The sequence below is a fragment of the Halichoeres trimaculatus genome, unplaced genomic scaffold (assembly GCF_033239565.1).
Source record: "Halichoeres trimaculatus isolate MK-OKI-2021-1 unplaced genomic scaffold, fHalTri1.1 fHalTri1_scaffold_7, whole genome shotgun sequence".
Lineage (NCBI taxonomy): Eukaryota > Metazoa > Chordata > Actinopteri > Labriformes > Labridae > Halichoeres > Halichoeres trimaculatus.
The window spans coordinates 36,964,884-36,990,000 of NW_027437185.1; the positions used below are offsets into that span (position 1 = coordinate 36,964,884).

General features: G+C 40.5%; 1 protein-coding gene across 1 annotated transcript in view; it reads right to left on the reverse strand.

Annotated features, from left to right (window-relative positions):
- The window catches only part of afg2a (AFG2 AAA ATPase homolog A), a 174,629-nt gene that overhangs the window by 148,702 nt on the left and 810 nt on the right, over positions 1-25,117 (reverse strand). Inside the window, exons 2-10 of the mRNA XM_074674670.1 lie at positions 22,658-22,782; positions 22,414-22,571; positions 20,367-20,425; positions 19,621-20,235; positions 19,325-19,454; positions 19,174-19,230; positions 17,414-17,537; positions 16,349-16,450; positions 14,130-14,283 (exon numbers count right to left, since the gene is read on the reverse strand). Of these exons, the coding sequence (XP_074530771.1) occupies positions 14,130-14,283; positions 16,349-16,450; positions 17,414-17,537; positions 19,174-19,230; positions 19,325-19,454; positions 19,621-20,235; positions 20,367-20,425; positions 22,414-22,571; positions 22,658-22,782 (1,524 nt within the window). The remainder of the gene's footprint in view (positions 1-14,129; positions 14,284-16,348; positions 16,451-17,413; positions 17,538-19,173; positions 19,231-19,324; positions 19,455-19,620; positions 20,236-20,366; positions 20,426-22,413; positions 22,572-22,657; positions 22,783-25,117) is intronic.

Genomic DNA, 25,117 nt, shown 5'->3' on the forward strand with positions numbered 1-25,117 from the left:
TCCACCGCACAAAAACATCTGGCGCGAGAGCGGAGGGGACGAGGGAAGACAGGACAGGATGTGAACGGGAAGCCGGGGCGAGGAGGGAGCCGGGGAGCGCCAGCCACAACAACATATGCACCAACCCCAAACCGTGAGCCGCCTGCCCTGTGAAGGTGGAGGGCCCGGGTTTGAACTCCAGTCTGAGAGGATGATGGAGGAGGGAGGAGAAGCAGAGGAGCAGCTGGGGTCTGGAAGAGGAGAGATGCTTCACGGACAGCTGGAGAAGAGCTCGAATCATATCTTAAACGCTGAAAACACGACTCAACGTCTGCGTCCTCTGCAGCTTCTGTGACGTTAAAGAAAAACTCGGTCTAAGTTTCTTTTATGCAACAGATTTGGACGCATTTCCTGCAGACTTTGCACTAGATTTCAATCCCCGAGTCAGCACTTAAAGCAGGATGGTGAATTATTGCAGCGATCACAGAATGACAGCTGGTTTAAAGAGTCGACTCATAGTAAAGCCGTATAAAACCCCCGAGGACTGACAAACCGAGCTGACAAATGTTTAATAAATGTTTCAGCGAGAGCCGTCGGTAATGAAAAGCCTCGCAGAGACACGTCCCGAGCAGAGCGGGGGGAAGCGGGGTTCGTAAGCCGCAGAGCTCCGGGTGCAGCCTGGACACCCAGAGGGCAGCGGAAACTCCATTCAACGACGTGACTCCAACATTTTGCTTCAGGGATCCTCTGTCTCCTGACTGCTCTTGGCTGACTCCGAGCACACATTTGGTTTAGTTATGAAAACATCCGATGGGAAGGGAGGAAGGAGGAAAAAAAGAGGCAACACAACACAATTTAATCTGAACCTTATGTGGACTTATTTTCTCCTCCTTCCTCTTTTTTTTTTTGTTACTGCTGCTTTCCAGAATGCTTCGAATTCGCCAGAAGCCTAGTGGGAATTGAGAGAAGAAGGGGCCCCTCTAAATGTACAAGAATGCACATTTGCAAAACATCACACAGGGGCCTGAGCTTGATAGGAAGGAGCGGGAAGAGCGCATTTCCAAAGCAGGCAGGGAGAAGAGGAGGAGACGGGAGGAGAATAGTTGTTTGTGGTTTCTCAACACGGGATGGTCTTAATTATGTGGGTCCAAAACAGACCTCTCCTCAAATCAAGGCTGCAGCTTCAGGGGTCACCTCCGCTGACCCTCGCACCAAAGCGGCAAAGCGGCGCCCTTCGCTGCAGATTCAACCCACGGCAAACACAAAATCAGACTGAACTTTTAACACACACCAGAAATACTCCAACAGGCTTTGATAAGGCCTCAAACCGTCCAGAGATCACTTTCTAACTTATGTGAGTAAGGATCGGGGGTGTTTTAAATGTGCTACATCAGACATTTTAACACCTATAATCTGAGTTTATTCTGATCGATTATCAGATACAGAAAGAAAAGATCATAAATGTATCATGTCAGCCAATCAGAGCCATGTCTGTTGTCATTTTGTTTCAATCATTGTCACATAATTGGGGATGCGTATTCAGATGTTTTCTAAATCATTTCTGTCTTTGGCCTCTTTGCTTTAGTTGCACTGTACAACTGAAGAGAAAAAGGGAAAATAGAAAGTAGAGTCATGGATGAAAATGAAGCAAATGGTCATGGGCAGAAGAAAAATCAGCAAGGACCAAAGCCGTTTGTCTCATTTTAGGTAAAGAATGTCTTTTTGTCAAGAGAAAAATTTCTTGTCTAATGACATTATTCTAGTGTCAAGTAGATTTTCAGGCAAAATTTCTCTTGTTCCATTAGCAGATATTTTTTCTTTACTTGTTACAGCAATTCAGACCTCATTTTTGTCTTTAAATAACTTGGAATGAGACATTTTTTCTGGCCTGGTCAGGGGAGTGTGGCTCATATCATGACAAAAAAAGACATTTTTCCACTGAAAACAAGAAAAAAACACTTGATAAGATTTCCTTCTCTTTGCTGGTGTTTTCACTTTTTTTGTACCTATGTGTCTGGGGTTCCTACATGTAACCGTTGCATTATTTACACAGGTGCTTAGGTGAAAGCAGCCTGTAGCATGTGGATGCTAACCAGTGCTAGGCCCAATGTTCCCCATGAGCTGAGGAGAAGGAGGTGAGAACAACGTGCCAACACTGCAGCGAGAGCTAAGAGGAGACATCGACCCACTCACAAAATATTAATTACAAATCACCTAGTGCAAAAATTAAAAAAAGCTGCAAAGCTGTTTTTTAAAAAAAAAAACAAAGAACTATAAAAAGATCTTGATGTACACTTTCTTACTTTCTACAATATGAAAGATCTACCCCCAATAAGATGAACGAGCTAGCTGTGCTAACCCAGCAACAGAGGAAATACCAGAGAGCAGAGTAGCATCATGCTATTCACAGACATGGCTAACAGAGCTAACAGTAGGTACAAGCCCCACAGTGATTCATGTACAATGGAAAAGTAGAAAAATGCTGTGATAAAGGTCATTTTTTTCTGTTGGCAATTGATTTTTTAATTGTTAAAAAAGAAATTCAGACCTCATTTTTGTCTTTAAATAACTTGAAATCAGACATATTTTCTGGACTGGTCAGGTGAATGTGACTCATATTAAGTCCAAAAAGACATTTCCTACTGAAAACAAGAAAAAAACACTTGATAAGATTTCAGTTTTTTAGTCAGGGTTTGGGGCCTCTTTCTCTTTGCTGGTATTTTTACTGTTTTGTTCCTGTGTGTCAGGTGATCCTAGATGTATTCATGGTCACATTGTTGCACAAGCGATCAATTGAAAGCAGCTAGTTGCATGTGGATGCTAACCGGTGCTAGGCCCAATGTTTCCCATGAGCTGAGGAGAAGAAGGTGAGGACAACATGCCGACACCGCAGTGAGAGCTAAGAAGAGACGGCATAGACCTGTCCTTCCATGTAAGATCTCTGACTTTTTTTATTTTTGACTTAATTTCATTTGTCAAAAAATGAAACATTTCGACAGACAAGACAGGCAACAAAAAAACAAAATAAAGATCCATCAAAGATCTAGATGTAGACTTTCTTACTTTCCACAAAACAAAAGATCTACCTCCAGTAAGATGGACAAGCTAGCCAAGCTAACCCAGGAAATACCAGCGAGCAGAGTAGCATCATGCTATTCACAGACATGGCTAACAGAGCTAACACCAGACACCAACGCCACAGTGTTTCACCTTCAAAGGGAAAATAGAATAATGCCGCAATACAAGTCATTTTTTTTCCGATGGCAATTGACTTTTTAATTGTTAAAAGCAATTCAGACCTTATTTTGTCTTAAAAAAACATCAAACAAGCCATTTTTCTGGAATGGACGGGTGAATTTGGCTCATATCAAGTCTAAAAGACATTTTGTACTGAAAACAAGAAAAAAACACTTGATAAGATTTCAGTTTTTTTAGTCGGGGTTTGGGGCCTCATTCTCTCTGCTGGTGTTTTTTGGATCCTACATATAATCATGGTCACATTTTTGCACAAGCAATCAATCAATTAAAAGCAGCCAGTTGCATGTGGATGCTAACCAGTGCTAGGCCCAATGTTCCCCATGAGCTGAGGAGAAGGTGAGGACAACGTGCCGACACCGCAGTGAGAGCTAAGAAGAGACGGCATAGATTTGTCCTTCCATGTTAGATCTCTGAATTTATTTATTTTATTTTATTTTTTTTTACTTTGTTTCATTTTGTCAAAAAATGAATCATTTCTTACCAAAAACTGAAATCATACATTGAGTGAAATGGGAGCAGAAAGAAGAAAGGTCTGTGTAATGTCTGCCCCTTCACTCACAAAATACTATTTACAAATCCCTTATGTGTGAATATTAAAAAAAGCAACAGGCCCTCATAACATGCTGCACTTCAGTTGTGCCTGTTCAAAAAACAAAAACAAAACAAAACAAAGATCAATCAAAGATGGTGAGTAAGATGCTAACAGAGCTAATATCGGACATAAGCCCCACAGTGTTTCACCTTACATAGGAGACTAGAAGAAAGTCTTAATACAAGTAATATTTTCTGTTGCCAATTGTTTTTTTTTGTTTTTTTTTTACTTTTACAGCAATTCAGACCTCATTTTGTCTTTAAATAACTTGAAATAAGACATTTTTCTGGACTGGTCAGGTGAATGTGGCTCAGATTAAGTCTAAGAAAACAGTTTGTACCACAAATAAGACAAAAACACTTGATGAGATTTCAGATTCCTCTGTTGTGGGATGAATAAAGGAGTATCTTATCTTATAAACTCTTTCTGGGATCAGCTTTTTGTCCTGATTACTGAGCAGCACATCTTGTTTCCACACAACATGAAGTCATAAACGTGCGTTCCACTTCTCATTTTTATACCATCTGCAGCTCTCACGGACTCACACACAGCACGTCTGAGGTCATCCCAGTCTGTGAACCTGGCAAATCTGCCTCAAAGATCCAGATCTGGTCTGGCCTCAGTCCAAAGCCCATCTTCAAACAGCAGAACACTGTGTCATCAGCGTACCTCTGCAGCTGTATTATGTAAGTAAAGTGAATAAATGTGTTTTATTCGTGCAGCTGCAGACTTCCAGAGAGAAGGGTGAAAAGGAGGAGAGGTAGGAAGTGAAGCAGGTTCCAGAAGAAGACTTCAAAAGAGAAAGCTGAGCAGATCAACACCCACAGCGCTCAGGAAGGTGTGTCAAAAGGAGTCCATCTGCACCTCAGCGCCGCATTCCTCATCCCAGCCGGGAAGAATCAGGACAGTGTGTTACACGTTAAGCTGCACCGCGCACAGCTCTGCATCCAACACCCACTGAGCCCGGGCCGCGGCGCTGTAGCGACGCTGTCCTCAGATGAATTGTGAAATACTTTGGGCATTACACCATCACAGAAACCGCAGGAACGTTTTCATTACTCGCCGGGGCTTCCGGAGCACTCTTTGCACCTGTATTTACAATCCCCGACATCTGTTCCCCGAGCTGAAACACAGCAATAATATGTGCTCTTAAAGCACACACACACACACACGGATGACAAAGACATACATGTACTCACACACTCCAAGCATGCGGAAAACTTGTGCAGGCACACCGCACACACACACAGCTGTCACAGAGGAAAGGTAAGTGCCGGGGTTAAGGAGTACAAGCAGCACATTTCCGGATTTTATAAACAGAGGCCCCAAATAAACTTCACATGCTGATCTGACTGATATTTATGTGACCCGTCCTGAAATTCCTCAAGTGTCTTTAAAAGGACAGGCGAGTTGGGAAAAGCGCTTTATAAGGAGAAGCTGCTGCTGTAAACATCACGAGTGTTTGTCTTCTCCTGCTGAATTTATGTCAAACACAAAACGCCGCTCGTTTTTGACGCCGTTTCTCCTTCGTTTTGTTTTGTTTTTGGTTCGTACTGAGCGTGTGCAAGCCAAATCACTTAGCACAATTTGTTCTAAGCTTGAAAAGTGGATGTTAAACACGGAGCCTGATCTTTGCCGTCAAACACGAAGCGAAAAGAAAAAAAAAAGCTTTCAGCTGACAAAGTGCAGAGTTGTGTGTTTATTATTCCACATAATCAATTTTACTGGCTCTTTCTTCTTCCAGTGGGCTTCCCCTGTTTACAGAGGCTTGTAAACAGAGCGTCCGGATGTGGCATGAACCAAACAAGCACGCACACGCATGCTACACACATGAACAAACGCGTGCACGCCCTCACACACACACACAACCCGCTCTGTTTAGACTGTGGAAATGAGTCATCCGCTCATACCGGGATCAGTCGAACGCCAACAGGACGACAGAGAGACGCCCGGAGTCTGCAAGGCTCCACGAGACCGCATGATAGCTTCCAATACCACACAAAACACCTAAAGGAATTCATTATGAGGAGCTGGTTTTTATAATCCACACTCAGCCAGGAACAGGGTCAACGTGATGTTTGGGGAAGTGAGAGCGAGTGAAATCAGAGACTCTGTGGTTTTATATCGAAGGAAATCTGCGCGGAGATCTTGTGCAAACATATAAACACGACACCTTCTGCTGGCTGCTCCTTTAGGGGTTTAAACCAATCAGCTGAAGCCGTTTGCTGCTTATGAAAATAAAGAAAATGTTGCATGTTACACAATCTGCCTTGAATACTGGATTCAGTGTTAAAGCTTACTGATCCAGCTCTTACAGTTACTAGCCTGTGACTCCAGCTGGGGTCAAGTTTGGGTCTCGTGTATATGCAACAACCTTATTTATTTAATTATTTATTTCAGGCGACAAACTAAAAATGGTCTACAACAACATCATGCCATAGAAACAGGAAATGAAGCTTAAAGGAAGCTTTTCGAGTCCTCGCCCCTCTTAAAGTCCCTGTAAAGAGTTTCTAAGTGGTCTCGAAAAAGTCTCTCTTCTAGATATCTGCCTTTTGTAACCTTAAATGCTACTTCTTAGCTTCCTGATTGGATCGAGTTAAACCAGATTGATTTACAGCACGTCTAAGTCTCCATGACAACACCACGCCGGCTGATGAAGTTTAGCAGAGAGAAGAGAGATCTGTGTTTTTCTCTGCTGAAAACGATTTCTGTGATTAATTTTGTAGCGATGGTGGACACTGGAGCCTAACTGTCAGACAGAAAAAGGACAGAAGAGCAGAAGAAAGAGAAACAGGAGAGAGATAGAGCACGAGCTAAAGGCTAAAAGGGCTGGGAGGTTATGTTAGCTCTGAGGAGGCTGGGGTGGAGGAGGAATTATTAAGACAGCAGCAACTGGGTAGCAAAAAGGTAGCAGGGATAAGACAGAGTGATGATGTGATTTAAGTACGCCGCCTTGTCATTAGACACACACTGTGATTGGTTGAGAGGGGTTACAGATTGAACATCAGCATGTCAGCTCATCACAGCTGGGCGTATGACTTCCATGTCCTGCATGAACTAGCTCCATCCGGGTAAAATGTTGACTTGAACTAAGAAAATTTGCTAAAAAACAAACACCTGGTTAAAAGTCACATCTTTACGACGGTGTGTGAGACTCCGGGCCAGAAGATGGCGCTGCAGTCCAATTAAAACAGCTCTTCCTCACAGCATCTGTGATGTCCTTTTATAATTCCTTTAAAGTGATCCTCCGGGGTGGAACAAGTTGGGTCCTATCACAAGGTTTAGGGCAGAAATTACCCCTACAGCAGTGATTTTGTGCAGCAGAAGCCCAGAGCGCTCGCACCAAACACCCCCTCCCTGCTCCTCTGCAGGTTTCCTCTGCACTCAGACGGGGCCATATTTTACTTGACCAAAAACACAAATAAATAGACTCCCACTGAAAAACTCTGATATGGGTCTGCATTCATGCTTTATTTAGAGAATTTTCAGCACGTTACTTTCACACAAAAACACCGCTAAATAAGGCTCTAGTTCTCATCGTGTCTCTTCGTCCTGGCAGACTACCTGTGTTTGTTTATATCTGGCACGCTCCGGCTCTGCAGTGGAGGCAGCGCCGTTTTACGCCACGATGAGAACTAGAGCCTTATCAAGCGGTGTTTTTGCTCCTATTACCTCTAATCTTACAGCCCTCTCATCCACCTCATTCATACACTCACTCGTTCGCTCATTAGGGATGGATATCGGATTAGGTACTTTTAAATGTACCGTCCGGATTCTGTCAAAAGTATCGGGTACCGATTCACATGAAATCAAAAGGTACCACGTTTAGGTACCTAAATGCATCCTTGTGACTGTGAGGGAGTGGAAGAGTAGGAGATTATAGGTTAAAGAAGAAATATGTTAAATTGAAAAAAATATGTATGTCATTATTGAACAAATTGATATTTTTTACCACAAACAGACGAAAAAGTTTGTCAAAATTGGTACCGTTGTGTACCAGTACCGGTTATCAGGTAGCGGGCATTGTTACCATATTGTTTCAAATGTGAAAGGTTCCCATCACTGCCCATTCATTCTGAATTGTGCAGACTACAGAGACAACATGATACCAGAATGTGTTTCTCAATACTTGGTGAGTAGAGACAAAAATAAAAAAATAAATAAAACAAAATAAAATAGAAGAAAGAAGAAAAAAAACAACAGCCATATCAAAGAACTCTGAGCCCTTAAAGCGTCACTTTGCTCTCTTCCTGTGTTCAGCAAAGGACTGAGAGGATCCAATGTGATAAATAAAACAGGCACAAAAACATTGAGCTCTGACAGCAGCTCTGCAGCCAGTAAGAAACCAAAGCCAGGTCCACCACAGAGACCAGATCTGTGCCTGCTGACACACTCTGACACAGGCTGTGACACAGACAGAGCGGCAGATACAACAGAAACTCTGTCCCAGACAGAGACGTTCAGATCTGGTGACTAACACAGTCGAGGAGATCATCTGAACGTAAACACAGATCTGTAAAACTGTGAGAAACCAGAGTGAAATCCACTTCAGGAGCAGAAACAGGTCAGAAAAACCTCATCCATTCACTCCCAAGATCAGACAGGATCACAGAGGTATCTCTACTTTCTGATGCTGCCTCCACCTCCTCACTGACACACCATGACCCTTGACATCTCATCAGCAATACCACAACTCTCCACCAGAGGTCCTCGTTCAGGGGGGCAGTACAGATGAGGTGGATCTGACTTTTCCTCCAACAGCAGGGAGCAGTGATGCAGAGTGAGGGGTGAGTTTCTGCCTGAATTAAAACAACTTAAAATATAAATATATTTGTTTTTATGCTATCAACCGATTAAAATAAAGAAGACGTACTGTCACTGATGTTTAACCCTCATCTATGATCGTTTGGTGAATTTCTTCTTGTGCTGGGTTGAGATTATCTGTTTTTCATGTCCATCAGTAGAAGAAGACATTTTAATGATGAAAAATGACTTGTAATTGTTGTTGTTGTTGTTGTTGTTGTTCTTGTTTTTTTGTTTCCTCTTTTTTTTTTTTTTTTAAATCAAATCATGAGATTATATCTCTCGAATGGCCTGGGAACGCCTTTGTATCCCCCCAGAGGAGCGAGTGGAAGTGGCCGGGGACAGGGGTCATTGGTCTTTGCTGATGACACTGCTGCCCCCGTGTATCGAGTAGTGAGAGTGCCAAATTACGAAAATAAATCTATAAAAAAATATGTAAATTAATAAATTAATAAATTAATTATATAACAATCTATAAAAGAATAAATAAATTATTTAAAATATATATATAAGAATCTAAAAATGAATTAAAAAAATTAAGGAACATGAATTAATAAATAAATTGTATAAGAATCTATAAAAGAATAAAAAATAAATTAATAAAGTATATAAAAATCTATAAAAGGACAATTAAAAAATGAATCAATAAATAAATTGTATGATGGAAATGAAATGACATAAAATGAAATCTAATCATCAAAACTTTGCACTTTTTTTTAGATGAAAACTAAACTTGAGCACTAAAGAAATCTGACATCAGCAGATGTTTTTGTCTCACTTTAGCAAACACAAGTTGTTATCTGACTCCATATGAGCCACATTCACTGACAAGTCCAGAAAAGTGTTTCATTTCAAGCTAATAAAAGACAGAAACTAGAAAAGCACTCAGACCTCCACCAAGCATATTGTGATTAGTCCTACTTTAATGTTATACTTACTTTCAGCAGACTGTCTGCTGCAATTTGGTGTTAGTTGCAGGTTTGTATGTTTATTTGTTACCTGAATATTTCATATTCAGGATCTTAGTATCCAGAATATTGTCAGGATCTGGATCGTACTTTTACATCAGTCAGAAATTATGGTGACCTTGTCTTGTATTGTTTTGCAAAGCAATCCGACCATTTATGGTGGAGTTATATACACATATGGTGAAAACGGCCCTATCTCCCTATCAATGATAAAGAATCCTTTAAAAAACTCCTGGATCCAGACGGTGATTCAGATCACCTCCAACATTTAATTACTTCTTCCTTATCCCATTTTCAACATTTCCTGAAAATTTCATCAAGATCCATTTGTAACTTTTTGAGTTATGTTGTTCACAGACAGACAAACAGACAAAAACATAACCTCCTTGGCGGATGTAATGACGCCTTAATTGCTTGAAAAATCTTTAAACAGGGTAAATGAGATGCCCTTGTTTGCTTTCTTGTATGAAGACATTCTTGTTTTAAAAAACTTGACAGGAAATCTCTTTTTTAACCCACTGGTGACTTTTTTTTCAAGCTATCCAGACATCTTTTTCATCTTTGCATATCTTAAAGTAAAAACTTGTCAGGCAAATGTGCTAATTCTAAGTCTAATTTCTTTTAAATAAAGTCAAACACTTGCTTAGATTTCATTTTTTTAACATCAATCCAACAAAATGAGAGGACACATACAGCACAGTCTCCTGATTTTCGGGTTGAGTTCCTCTTTTTAAACCCTGCCTTCATTAAAAGATCGCAGCATTCAGCCTAAATCCCTTCGCTCAGAGCCGTGATGTAAAGCCCAGATTTTTCTAATAATTTCTGCTCAGTGGGGGATTAAATACGATCTGAGACTACCTTGATGAAACAGAGAACAAGATCCAGATTAAGTGTTCCTGTGCATTACGTTACATCTCCAAGCGGCTGATTCGTGATCAGCTGTAATTAGGCGCCGATTGTGTAACACATCTGTCGTCAAGAAGGTCTTTCTGGGGCTCGGTTAAACTTGGACAGGACAAACAAAAACTTCTCTAATGACATCAAGGTTTCCATCCAGGGCTGAGCACACGCAAACACGCCGAGGGAGACAACAACACACACACACACACACACACACACACACACACACACACACACACACGAAGAAACGGCGTCATTCTGTGATGAAGAAGCAGTTTGGTGCTGCACTGACAGCAGGATGTGAAACTCACCACAGCGCGCTCACTGTGCATCAAAAATGCAAGAGTGTGTGCATGTGTGTGTGTGTGTGTGCACGTCTTCTCTGCAGCTGTGTGAGACAGGGATCTTGTGCGTGACCCGAGCGCGTTGCAGTCCCTCTCATTTGTTGTCATTTTGTATTTTTCAGGAAGTGATGCGTCGGAAGGTTTCGCTCCCCCAGCCGCTCATTGTTACCTGAGCAGCAGAAGGAAACAACTGCAGTTCCTTCTCCGTGTGTTTGTGCGCCTTTCTGGCTTTTGTTCCTTTCAGTGAAAGCAGAGAAGGAAAAAACAGACACGAAATGTGGATATTACCGTGTGTGTTTCTGTGGGTCTGTGGATCTTGACTCTGAAAGTCTTGATCGGAGGTTTCACAATGAGTGAAATTTGTCCGTCATTGCTCTGCAGCCTGCAGGATGACAACGATGCATCAGAGACTTTGTGATTATGAAAGAAAAAGATTTTATGTAAGAATCTCTCAGCACTACGCTGTAAAAAGTGAGTTACATATTATTTTAAGTCAGTACGACAAAAGATCACCGTATCCACATGAATCAGAAATGCATGTCAGCTTGACAATGAAGATTTTTGGGTGTGAGTGGGAATAAAACACGACTACGTCATCATGTTTCTTTTAGCAGATCGTGGACATTTACCTCTTTTTTAAGCTGTGAGGTTATTTATGTTATGGACTATTGTCAACGAGTTTTTTTATTTGAGTGAATGACCTTTTGTTGTTCAATCAGTTGTTTATTTTTACCTTAATACCATTACTCAGGGCTCTCAAGGCAATTAAAAATAATTGAAGTTAAATATTGAAAAAATAAGTAATTGTCATAAACACTCCTATAACATTATACAAGATTTACACACCATGTCTGAAGCTATCTTGAGATTTGAATGTCTTAAAGTGATACTCTGGGATGGAGCAAGTTGGGTCCTATCACAAGGTTTAGGGCAGAAATTACTCCTACAGCAGTGTTTTTGTGCAGCAGAAGCTCAGAGCGCTCGCACCAAACACCCCCTCCCTGCTCCTCTGCTGGTTTCCTCTGCACTCAGACGGGGCCATATTTTACTTGACCAAAAACACAAATAAACCGACTCCCACCGAAAAAATCTGATATCGGTCTGCATGGAGCTGGGTGACAAAAATAATATATATTTTTTTCTTTCAAGAGTCTAATCACTTCCTGACTCTACCTCCTAATATATTTTACGATCCCCGAAAAAAACACACAAGAATGTCAGCTGTCAATAATCATTAAACGTGACGTAAAGCCTCTTTTTTAACCTCTAATAACTAATGAAAGCGAGGACTCAGGAAAAAGAGGACTTGAATACAAAACAGCCAAATGATATCTTCAAATCACCACAACAATCAGACGTGAGAAACATTTCTACCAGGTGTATCAATTTTTTAAAGTTTGACCACAGCCCATCTGGAATGACTAGGCAGATGGATTTTTTGACCTATACTGCAGCCAGCCACCAGGGGGAGCAGTTTTCATTGTGACCTCACTTTGAGCTAAGCAAGATGACGTCCATTTTTTTTAGATTGTCTGTTTTAATTGAAATGTCTATGTTCTGTGCTGCTTCTGTTGTTGTTGATGCTGTTGCTATGGATACAGGAAGAGGAAGCAGAAACAACGTGCACTGCATCCAGATGTTGTCTGTGCATCGCTAATTAACAGGAATAACCCTGTTAGCTAACGCATGTAAACAGGTTAATCCGGATGTTTGAGCCAATGAAAATCTACCAAATGTTCTCTGCCGATGCCGAACAACTCGTTCTGCCTTTGACACACAACGTTATGAGATTAATGGGCAGAGATTACGGCTGAAATATCCTCGTCCAGCAGAGTTGAGGCACACAGCGAACGTTGGACTACAGCAACTCAGTGTTTGGATGAAAGCAGACTTCATGTGAGCCTCTAATTACATTAAAGTGTGTGAGTGTGAGTGTTTATAGCTGTGTGTGAACCACGGTTTGTTCTTTATTTCAAGCCTAAAATATCCTTTGGATGAAATATTAACTCCTCTCTGAGTGTGTGAGCGCTGCTGTGGTGGTGTTGGGAGGCCTGTGTTTGTTTTGTGATTTGGCTTGGGAGAAGCTCGGGGTGTGTGAGCGGAGTGAAACGGGGTTGAGGAGGTTGTTGTCTCCCTCCGGGATGTGAGGAGGTTTTTCAGAAAACACTGCCAGTCACGTCTGGTCCTCTGCGGACACTAAATCACGCTCCTCTGCAGAGAGCTTCCGCACAGCAGCCCCGGCTCCCTCCTCAGCTGGAAATGCAATACGCCACGTACCCCGGGCTCCGGGACCACCCAGGAGGCACACAGGGTCACACACACACCCGTGCATGAGCGTGTGCATCAAACACACACTTCTGCACATTCAGACGCACACACACGCTGCAGAGGCTCGACCTGGGGATGTGAGGTGGATTGGTTTGTGGCGTTAGGGGTGAGGGGGCGCAGGAATTTCACAACAAGTGGTGGTTTGGGTGGTTTCTCGCACTGGAAGCTGAATACCACAGAAACTTCCAACTTCCTCTCTGGCACCAATCAAAGGATGGTTGACCCTGCAGGCACGTCAGGCACTCCAAGAAACTCAACGTAGGAAGAGTGACTCACCAGAAACAGTGGCTTTTCAAGGAGAGGTGGGGTAAAACATACCGAAAACTGCAGAACAAAGTCATGTCCATGTGTTTTCTGTTGCTGGTTGGATGCCTGAGCCCACGAGGCAAACCAAACCACTGAAAGATGGAGAGCATGTCTGGGCTGGACGCCATGTGTGACTTTGTTTTGGTTTCCCAAATTAAGTCGGTTTCAGGAAGTGCAAAAAGGAAATCAAACGACAGAGCTGCACAATGGTCTGAGTGGATGTTTTTGCTTTGGACGGACTCAGGTTCAAGATTTACGACCATATCTGGTGAAGTCTCACTCAGCTCTATCTGGATTGTTCAATAAACACATCAGAAGACACAAGACTGGATTACAGGAGCAGGAAACACAGTTCAGGATGCAGGATCAGAAATGTTTGGGTCTAAAAATGTTGTTTTCAGGTCAAAATAGTCTGAAAAATAAAATCCAGATCCTGCCTTAGTGGGACTATGTCAGGTAGACTTTTACTGTCCAAAGGTGTGCCTCAAGGCTCCGTCCTAGGTCCCCTTTTATTCACTATCTATAGCAATAATATAGACCCCAATGTTTATAATGCAAATGTCCCTAGTGGAGAACATGAACACTGCAGAAAACTGAGCACTGATCATCTGGGATCAGAGACACCTGAGGGACAGGTGATCTTTTCCTCACCTGCTTCTTTGCAAACAGCCGCAAGGTCGGCTCCGACATATCCGTGAGCTACGTCAGCCAGCTGCGTCAGCTCCTCGGCAGTGGCGCTGCACGGCACGGCTCTCAGCTGCTTCTGCAGAATATCCGCACGCTCGGCAGCACTGGGAACTCCCACCTGACAGAAATGAAAACAAAACACTGTGGAGCGGACAGCTTTATTTATGCTAACCAAAGAAGAACCCAGGAAGGAGCCCTGAGGAACGCCAAACCACAATTGGCTGAAGAGTTCAGTGAAGTTAGCGGAGAAAGTTCCTGCACTATAAAAAGTGAATCTTCAATCAGTTGAAGTGATGTAATTTTTTTAATCAATCCAACTGAATATTTTTAGGTTAAGGTTTCCAATGTGTCCAATTGTGGATCATTTCAACTTGAAATTTTGCGTTGCTACAACTAAAAAAAAAAAAGTAGTTGGATCAACTTAAATTCATTGCTTCAATTGGTTACACCTAAATAAATTAAGTTCCTTGAAATAAAATTAACAAGTTCGTTTAACACAACTTAGTAGGTCAAATGAACGAAATATTTTAATTCTTCTAAAATCAACATTTTGCATCAGCCCAACTTAAAGTTTTCGGTTGTTTCAACTCAATAATCTGCAAAAACCCAAAAGGACAAACCATGGGTGAGGAGGGAAAACTGTGGATATGAGACCCTGATGCACATTAAGATACCATGCGGGGGCAGTGTGTCTGTGCTCCATGGCATTGAGGGCTCCAATTAAAATACTCTCAGTAATGGTAATTTGAAAATAACAGAAGACAAAACCCAGTTTGTCATTTCTGATCATAATTTTAGCCCATTAACGCATCTCATTTATTAACATATAAAACATTGAAAACGCTTAACGGTCCACGCCAATGGTCCAATGGTCCATGCCACAGGGCACAGACAGTCTGTGCCCTGTGGCAGGTTAACATCTTAATGTACAGTGGGGTCTAATATCCACTGCATTCCCTCCTCACTCACGGTTTGAAATGAGTCAATTCAATAGGCTGTAAAGTAAACTTTACAAGTAGATATAAATTAAACTCAACTTAAGACTATTAGTTATATTTACTAACTTTTTAGTGCAATTGTTTTCCTAGATTCTTTTAAGTAAGCTCAACTTGTAACATTTTTACCGTGCAATTAAGTATAAAAACACCTCGTCAGATTTTACTTTGAGGTTTTGCAAATTATTGAGTTGAAACAACTGAAAACCTTAAAGGGATAGTTCAGTTTTTTTTTAAGTGGGGTTGTATGAGCTCTATGTGACCACTAAGGACATTAGATACAGTAGATGTCCAGTGACAGTTTATGTCCAGTGTCCGTGGATGTTTCCTCTGTATTCCTTTCAGTCTCCATCTGTAACAGCTCTTCTTCTGTGTGCTCCGGTTCATACAGGTATCCTTTTGGTTCCAAAGTGAATGAAACTTCATCGTCGCTGTCATAGTCACTCATTTTGAATTTCCTACGCTGCCTCACAATCCTTAGAGTACAAACAAAAGAATTACGACACTTGATCAAACTTACACGAGGCTAAACCAGCGCCCCAAGCATAGCTTGTTTACATTCCCTACAGCTGAAAGGAGGAGGGGGGACGGAGCGCACTAGCGCTGCGCGAAAGGACACATGAGTTAGTTAGGTCCAGATAAATGTTTATATTTCCGAAGACTTAATACACTTAAAAAATATTTTATGTATCGTACTCTTAAACTGTGGTGTTACTTTTTGATTTTAGTTCTTGTAGGCAGAGAAAATAGCCTTTGAATTTGGTACCGTCTGTCCCTGTTAGCGTCTATTTCCTCGTCACCATCGCTTACAGTTTGTGTCTTACTGAGGGAGAGGAGACAACTTTCTACTGTATCTAATGTCCTTAGTGGTCACATAGAGCTCATACAACCCCACTTCAAAAAAACTGAACTATCCCTTTAAGTTGGAACGATGCAAAATGTTGATTTGAGAACAATCAAATTTTTGAGTTCATTTGACTTAATCAGTTGTGTTGATTGAACTTGTTAATTTCATTTCAAAGAACTTAATTTATTTAGGTGTGACCAGTTGAAGCCATTATTTAAGTTGGTCCAACTGTTTTCTTTTTTCAGTGTGTAGCTTTGTCGTCCCGTTTCACCAGACTGATCCACAATGAGCCAGCAGAAAAATATCACCGAGACTGTTTTTAGACAACCTGCTGCGCTCACCTCCAGCTCTTTGTCGAAGCGGCCTGGTCGACGCAGTGCAGGGTCCAGGGCGTGGGGTCGGTTTGTGGCCCCCAGGACCAGCAGCTGACCTGAGTGACCCTCCTGCAACAACAGGAGAAATGTGTCTTGTACTTGTGGAGACTTTCTGATGTAATTTTCAGGGAAAGATTTCGACCCACACAGCTTGGCTAACTCCTCCGTGAGGCTGCCTTTCCTAACTCTCAGAAGTGCTGAAATAACAGATGTCGGATGTGGATTGGTGCATCCCTGACAACGGCCAAATCTACTGTCTTGGCTGCAGCGAGCACAGAGGATTACATGTGAACAGTTTGCCTGAGTCACCAATAACACCTCCCTCTGAGTGGAGTAAAACTCGACTCCTCAACCGCACATTTGTTCCTGTATCAGCCTTTGAAATGCTCGACCGAGCTCTGATCATGAACTTTGTCAGGGTGGTCCGTCTGCGAGACTGTTTCCACCTTTCAATACCGCAGAGTCCATCAAGACACAGATAAATTAACTGCTTGGGAAAAAAGTGTAGTGCAGGACGTGCTTTCTGCACTCTCCACACTCCAATCAGAGCGGACGACCTTGGATCGTTCAGTCTGGGACACACACACACACACACACACAGATACACAGAGTGGAAAAGGGAGCTGCTGTTTCTGTGTAACATCACCAATCACAATGAGGAGACGTACGTGAGCGCTGATAGCGTCGTGCCACATTGACAGGTCGTGGTAACCTTCGGTGATTTGTTTCCCAGGTTCCCACTGGGTCTGCATCTGTGTGTGGGTGTGTGTGTGTGTGTGTGTGTGTGTGTAGAGGGGGTCGTCTTTTTTCTCATCAGACACTGACAGCAAAGCGCTCAGAGGACAAACAACACCCCAGAGACACAACCCACATGGTCTGAAGGGCGTCCAGCGAGGAGAGATGGTTTCTGCGTTTCCAATGAGGAACATTTCCCGACGGAGACACGAGGCGCTGCAGGACGACGACCTCGTGATGAAGACGTTTCAGAATCAACCCGTTAGGACGTCTTATGGTGAAAAGCACGATACTCACTGAACCAATCCCGTCCATCAGAGTCAGGAGAGACGCCACGACACGTTTCTCCACCTCGTTCTGAGCTCCTTCTCTCTTTGGACACAGGGCGTCCAGCTCATCGATGAAGATGATCGCAGGTTGTCTGAAAAACAAGTGAAAACATCAGCTGGTGATGAAAACTCTCTGTTTCCAACCTTTAATATGAGAATGTATTAAAGTGACTTCTCTTCCTTATCCCTTTTAAGATTTCTTTAGTTTATTTTCTATCATCTTTGCGTCCGAAGCCTGTCCTTTTTTAATGTCTTGTTTATTGGTCATGGAAACCAACGGTTTTTCTCATCATAACTTTTTTTGTTCCTGTGTTTGTCCAGAGATCCTACATGTAACCATGGTCCCATTGTTTACACATGAGATCAGCTGTTAGCAGCCTGTAGCATGTCAATGCTAACTGGTGCTAGGCCTAATGTTCCCCATGAGCTGACAACCTCTGGACCCTGTGGGGGTAATGTCTGAGCTGTCGTCTGATGAACAACACGTCCCACTTCTTGAAAAAAATTGTTTATATATTTTGATTCTCCTCTTTACAATGTTTGTATATTATTATATCATATTATAATATATAATTATATTTTAAATTAATATAATAATAATTATATTATATTCTATTATTATAATAATATTTTTTTCTAACAACTTAAGCTCTATTTTTTTCTATAACTGTAATATTTATTGTTTATTCAAAAATAACTGTACGAAGACAATGCAGTTTAAACCAGAGTCAAATTCCTCGTATTCATGAGTATACTCCAGGGAATAAAGGAGATTCTGATTCTGATTTCAGAAGACTTTTTACCTTAATGTCAGGCTTTATATGTACATATTTTTTCTAATTTACACAGACAATATAGTTGTTTTGTTTTATTCTTATTATGTTTTTCATTGTACACTTTTCTATGGAAGCCCTAAAAGGCCATGATCCTATAAAACACATTCTCTCCATTTTTTTGAGGCAATGACTTTATTTCAGTTGATTTCTCAAGATCTCTACTTTTTTTTCTCATCATTCAAGAAAAGCTTGTTTTCTTCAAATCTTGATTTAATTTTGTCTATATCTCTACAAAATAATGATGTCTACAGATTATGTCAGGAGACATGTTTTTCCCCCAAAATTCACATCACACGAGTCAGTTTCAAGGATTAATTCAGGGGATTCGACATCTCAACCTTTTTCCCAAACCAGCTTAAAAAACAAAGACTAAACTGAGGGATTTAAATTTGAAAAACAAAAGAAAAGTGATTTTTGAGCAAAAAATTCCTGATACTGGTGGGTTGACGTTACCTCTCCATGATGTCACCACAACAGAGGCAAGAAAACAAGCATTGGTTTCTTGAGATAATGAGAAAAACAAGTAAAGAGCGTGAATACTGACAAAAAATATATATTTTAATCATGGCCTTTTAGGGCTTCCATACTTTCAGATTTGCTGCTTGTGGGACAAACAAAGATGTATCTTATCTCATTCGAGTGGCTTTGCCAATGTCTGCACACTGTAGAAAAATCAAACCACAGAAACTGAAAAAAGTATTTGGAAATAACCAATTTTGATCATCTCATTTTGAATCCTGGGTTTTCAAAAGGCAAATTTATAAAAGTCAGACTGTTTCAAGATCATTTTAATAGCAGAGCCTTAGAAAAACACAGTTTAAATCTTTATAATCATTAAAAAGGTGGTGAGGAAGAGGAAACGTTTCAGTGCTCTGAGGTGAAAAAAGTTTACCTCTCAGACGCTTCTGTGAAAATTTGTCTCAACCTCGCTTCAGTTTCACCATAGAATCTGAAACAAATATTGAAAAAAAAACATTTAGTCCTGACAGATCTCTGCTTGGTGTTAGTTTTTCATCATCTCTGACTTTCAATGATGAACGTACTTGCTCATGATCTCAGGGCCGTTGATGACCGTCATGTGAGCCCCGACCTCATTGGCTATGGCTCGGCCAATCATAGTCTTTCCTGTGCCAGGGGGACCGTACAGGAGGACTCCTCTGGGAGGTGGGATCCCTGCACAGACAGCATAAAGTTGCCCGATGACTTTCAAGTTCTGGGTTTACAAACCTTCAAAATCACTTAATTTGCAGATTTCATCGACAACTGTCAGTCGCAAAAAAGGTTCAGGGTCAGAAAAAAAAAATCCTGCTTTTTATTTCAATGCATGTGTGAAACTCACCGTAGTTTGAGAACAGCTCAGGATGTTTCAAAGGAAGCTCAATGCTCTCTCTGATGATGTCTAACTGGCTGCTCAGCCCGCCAATCATGCTGTATGTGACCTTTGACCTCCTGTCCTCTGCGTCTGGCTCCTCCTCCTCCTTCCTGCTCCTGAAGCTGACTTTAGTGGAGCAGGAGAGGCAGTAGAAGGTGTCACTACTCATCACACCACCAGAGGGAGCTGTGGAGAACTTCTCCGAGCTCTCCAGACTGACTACATCCTCCACTGAACCCTCTGCAGGAGGATTCTGGGAGCTGTGTGACACGGGCGTGCAGGGAGCAGGTGGTAAGGACAGAGAGGGGAGGAAGGCTGGTCGTCGTGGGGTGCTGGCTGCAGGCCCCGCCTCTCCAGGTGTGCTCGGTGACCCTTCAGTGTTGTTGTCGTCCACAGTGAGCAGGCTGAGCTGCAGGGAGAGGTCATGTGACGAGAAGTCGACCACAGAGGACTCCTCTGCAGGAGGAGCCGGTCTGTGGAGGGTGACACCGTCCTCCCCTCTCACGGTCTCAACCCGGAGGCTGCACGAGCGGCCGAAGTAGGTCAGGGAGATGATGTTTCCTGGAAGAATGATGTTCCCGACTGGAACAACAAACAAACAAACACACAAACAAAAAGCGTTACCCCACAAAAAGACCCTGGATGTATCAAACCTACATTTACTGAGGCCAAAAACGTCCTGTTCTGATAAACTAATGAGGCGTTGGACTCACCCAAAGACCTCAGGAAGAAGTTCTTAAACTCATCCGTCTCCAACATGTCATCTTTGGATCTGAAGAATTTAAATAAAAAGTTAATGACTCACATTCACTAATCAAATGGAAATGGATTCAGAGAAATCAGCAACATAAAAAGTGCTCAGCTGCAAACTCTTTCACTGAAACAGCAGCCAGTCAGAGCAGGAGAGCAAAACAAAACCTTAAATCAAAGATTGAATATTTACAATTAATATTAGTTATAAAATAATTCCTGTTAATTAAAGAAATACTGAAATATAAACCATAAAAGTGCTTCTGATACGTCACTTCTTGTATTTCCAAAACTATTACTGCAGTTGCTAGAAATGGCCAGCAGATGGCAGCATTTGCCTAAGATTTACCTACAACTGTAAGGTGGCATGCAGTGGTCTTTGACACTAATATTAATAATAATTATAATTATTATTAATATTATTAAATAATAAAATAGAATACAATAAAATAAAAACACAACAAAACAAAACAAAATAAAATAAAGTAATATAAAATAAAAATAAAATAAAAACAAAACAAAATTAAATTAAATTAAATTAAACTAAACTAAATTAAATTAATTTAAAAAAATTAAATTAAATTAAACTAATTTTAAAAAATTAAATTAAATTAAATTAAATAATAAAAAATTAATATACAAAACATTTTATTTGTAGAGCGCTTGCTCAAATGCTCACACTGCTTTAAAGAATTAGGGGCCAGTTGTTCAAAGGTAATCCAATCAGATTTTGGTTATCAGGTTGGATTAAATTTTCAAAATGGGTTGTTCAAAAGGTAAAGAAGGATTTTAAAATCTGATAAGATCAAGAGCTTTTCAGGATCTGGGTCACTTTGATCCAAAATATCAGGATTATCCTGATCCCAGCAGGGGGGCAGGATTTCAAGGTGGATTTCAGGAAGAAAGTGTAGTAAAACTTTAAAATTGGTCAAATAAAACAGCATTTGTAGAATTTAGCGTCGATACTTTCAACTGTAATTTGTACTTGACTTGTTTAACGGTTACAGTGATAGTGTAGATAAAGCTAACTTAGGCTACCAATGAAGCTTTTCAGTGCAGTAAAATAAAACAAAAAGAAACTGAAAGAAGCTCAGATACTCCTTGTAGAAAAACAAATCAATCCAACCAAACTGCAGCAAACCAGAGAAAAACTTCAGGTCCTGGACAGCAAGAAATGGGATTTCCAAATCCGGATCATTTTGAGCCAGATTATATTCTCTGAACAAATGGCCCTGGTAGACACAACATTAAAAACAATTTAAAGCACAGTCATGTAACAACACTATAAGTGGCCACCAGCAATTTCAAGAAAAGGGTTTTGTCTCGTTAAATTGTATTTGCAATAACTGTATTTTTGATTTGTGTTTGTATTTTATTAATCAATAAGCAGTGATAAAGAAAGGAGTGAGTCCTGTCTCAGTCAAGTTTTGCACTCTTGGCAAACGAAATATGGTAAATGTTTAAGTGTTGTTGTTTTTTTGTACATTATACCTCAGTGTACAATGGTTCAGGATTATGATCATATTTTTTTTATATATATTAAATTTGTAATAATGAATAGAATTGTATATTTATTATAAGTGTGTAAACTTTGGCTTTTAACCCAGCTTGAGACTCTGCTCATTGTTTAGTGTTTTATGGTTGTTTTAGTTTTTATTAATTGTTTCATTGTTTTAAATTATTTTAAGAACAATGTCACAATTTATTTTACTATGTGCACCTTTGTTTCAATGATTTTTTGTTTTATTTACTTATTTATTCCTGCACTACTTTTATGTACAGCACTCTTTCAGCTGAGGTTGTTTTAAAGTGCTTTATAAATAAATATGAGTTGAGTTGATGTTTTTAGTTTTACAATGAAAGATAGAGAAGATCAAGCACCAGTCGAACTCTGCGCTGTCAACCAACACCAGATATATTTCAGGGACTTGATCCCATCTGTTTATAGATCAGCTATCTGAATGTACTTTTTAAAACAAACATGGGAAGTCATGAAAGTCTCAGTTTTACCTGTTGGAGAGAACGACTTCCTCTGCCTGGAGAACAGGACCTGTCAGAGCGTGCAGCATCACCACGTCTCCCAGTTTCACTCTGAGGTTACTCTGAGAGGATTTCTGAAGACCAACTTTTCCACCAGGGAAAGAAGCCACCGGCCATCCTAAACACACCTGTGGGACAGAAACAGTCTCACTGAAAAGGTGATGTGTTTACAGACAGCTGAACGTCTCTAAAGAAAAAGGAGAGAAGTGGAAACCTCCTGTTGTCCTGAGGGGCTGCTCAGCAGGACCGGTCTCCCAATGCAGACGTTTGCTGACTTCATCGAATTGAGGCTCAGTTGGGCTAAAGTTGATCTGCAGCTCTTTGGTGTTTTATCATCAGCTACACAAAAAACAATTCAAACATCAAAATAAATCATCAACAATGACTCGAAAGTTGGTCAACAAACAAGAAATGACGTAGCCAAATATTTACTTTGATTAAAAAATGAAAGTAAGTTGAAAACCTCATCAAACTTTTGGAGCTTTATCTGTTTTGTTTTGCTTCATTATTTTATTTTGCATTTATTTATTTATTTATTTATTTTTTATTTGCATTTTATTCATGCATTTATTCATGTTATTGTGTTTGATTCTGCCTGTTTTGATTCTGAGTTCATTCATTTATTTGTGTCAGTTGATGAAGTCAAATTTTCATTAAACATACCTCTGAAGAATGCTAATGTTTCAGTCAGCCAACCAATAAAAAACTGCTCTGAAACAATATTTTCGTCGTCTTTTATTTACAAACCACATCTCCACTGTGTCACATCTTTTACTGAAGGTGTCCATGACTTTGGATTTAACTACTTTTAACTACTTTTTTATTCAATTTTATTTGGCTTGTCTGACTTTTTTTATCCAAATAAAACACTCCATAAAGTGATTTTTAAAAAGAGGACAAGAGAAAATGTCAAGTACTGAAACTCAGGATGCTAAATCGAGACTATGATTCTCTTTTTCCTCATTCTTCCCACAAAGAAAGTTAAACTAGAAGTTCATTTCTTTCCAATACTGGCGCTCAAAAGATCCAAATACAGTCCCAAATTTTAGACAAGCTGAGCAACACAGATTTTTTTATCTTTGTGTAATCACCAAACATCATCTCCCTATGGTCTAAGGAGGGAAAACAAAGCTCAACAACCAATGATTTCCATCCTTAACTATCCTAAACTCTGTGAGATGTCCAGGCTGCACGTTTTGATTGGTGGACATCAATGTTTTTCTTTGTGTCTCATTTAAACTTGAGTCACTTCGCAGGTGGATAAATGTGTCCAGAGGTCCGTTTCACAAAGCAGGTTTAGTGAAAACTCAGAGTTTGTTAACTCTGAAAAAGGGGAAACTCTGAGTTTTCGGTTTCAGAAAAGAAAGGTTAATCAAACCTGAGGGAGAGGATTAACTCAAGCCTGTTTCACAAAGAGGTGTAACTAGAGGTGTCCCAGTCCGATATTGATATTGGATATCGGTCCGATATCAGCAAAAAAACAAGTATTGGATTATATCAGAATGCATCTAAAATCTCAGATATAAGCAGTTTCTGTTATCCACTGGTTAATAATAAATGGGTCAGTTTTTCCTCATACCTACTGTTGCTGACTACTGTTCTTTGTTTGAACAATATGACTTTATCAAGCCTTTTCTAACATGACAGACATACTACAAAATAAGTAATAAAATTATGCATGTTTAATGCTGATATCATATCAGATTAATATTGGTATTGGCCAATACTCAATGCTGCAGTATCAGTATCGTATCGGAAGTGAAAATGTAACATCCGGACATCCCTAGGTGTAACTAAAACTCTGTGTCTGTTACTCTGGCAACTGAGTCTCTGGATCTAACCTGGCCGGGAGCAGGTTTTTCTCACTGAACTTTGAGTTTTTCTCTGTCTCCGCCCTCTTTCAGAGCCACACGCCATTTCATTTCCTCATTCATTCAGTCAGCAGCGAGTTTTAACGTGGATTTGTTGACTGACCTTTTTCACTGACATCCTTTTGTCAACAATCCCATGGATGAAGGTGCAGCATAACTGTGCCGAGAAGTCAGGAGTAGGTCATCAGACCGTGCATAGAAATACTCGCAATTTCAGACTGTTACCTTTTTGATCGACACAGTTTCACGTCTCAGTCGATTTAAATACACAACCTAATCTGTCCTTACATTTGCAACATTACTGATTTTTGCATAACATTGGAGATGCTGAGAGTTTAAGTAAGGCAACTGTACACAGAGCGGGCAGAGTGGTTTTCCTTTTCTTTCTGTTAGCTGAGTAGAAGTCTGTGTTAGTTTAATTAGGCTTAGTTATTTATCAGAATGTGATATTGTTGAGAAAGCCATGTGTGTGAAAACAGCATTATTTTTGGGATAAAACCACTGCACAAACAGCCACTTAATATTTACTCTACAAATTGAAGCATGTTAAAAATTAGGTATTCCCCATGAGATTGTGCTAAGATTTCACCCGCTTGATTAATGTTTTTATATTTCCTTCTTAGCTGCTGCCAAGTGTGCTTCAGCCCCATAGGATTGCATCTAAATTAGAAAAACTAAACTAATAACTACGCACATATTAATATATGATAATAATACGTTTGATTTATTTAATTCAAACAGACTGTCCCCCTTAAGTTATTAAGATTGCAAAGGACTGCGTTTACACTAACACATCAACCCGA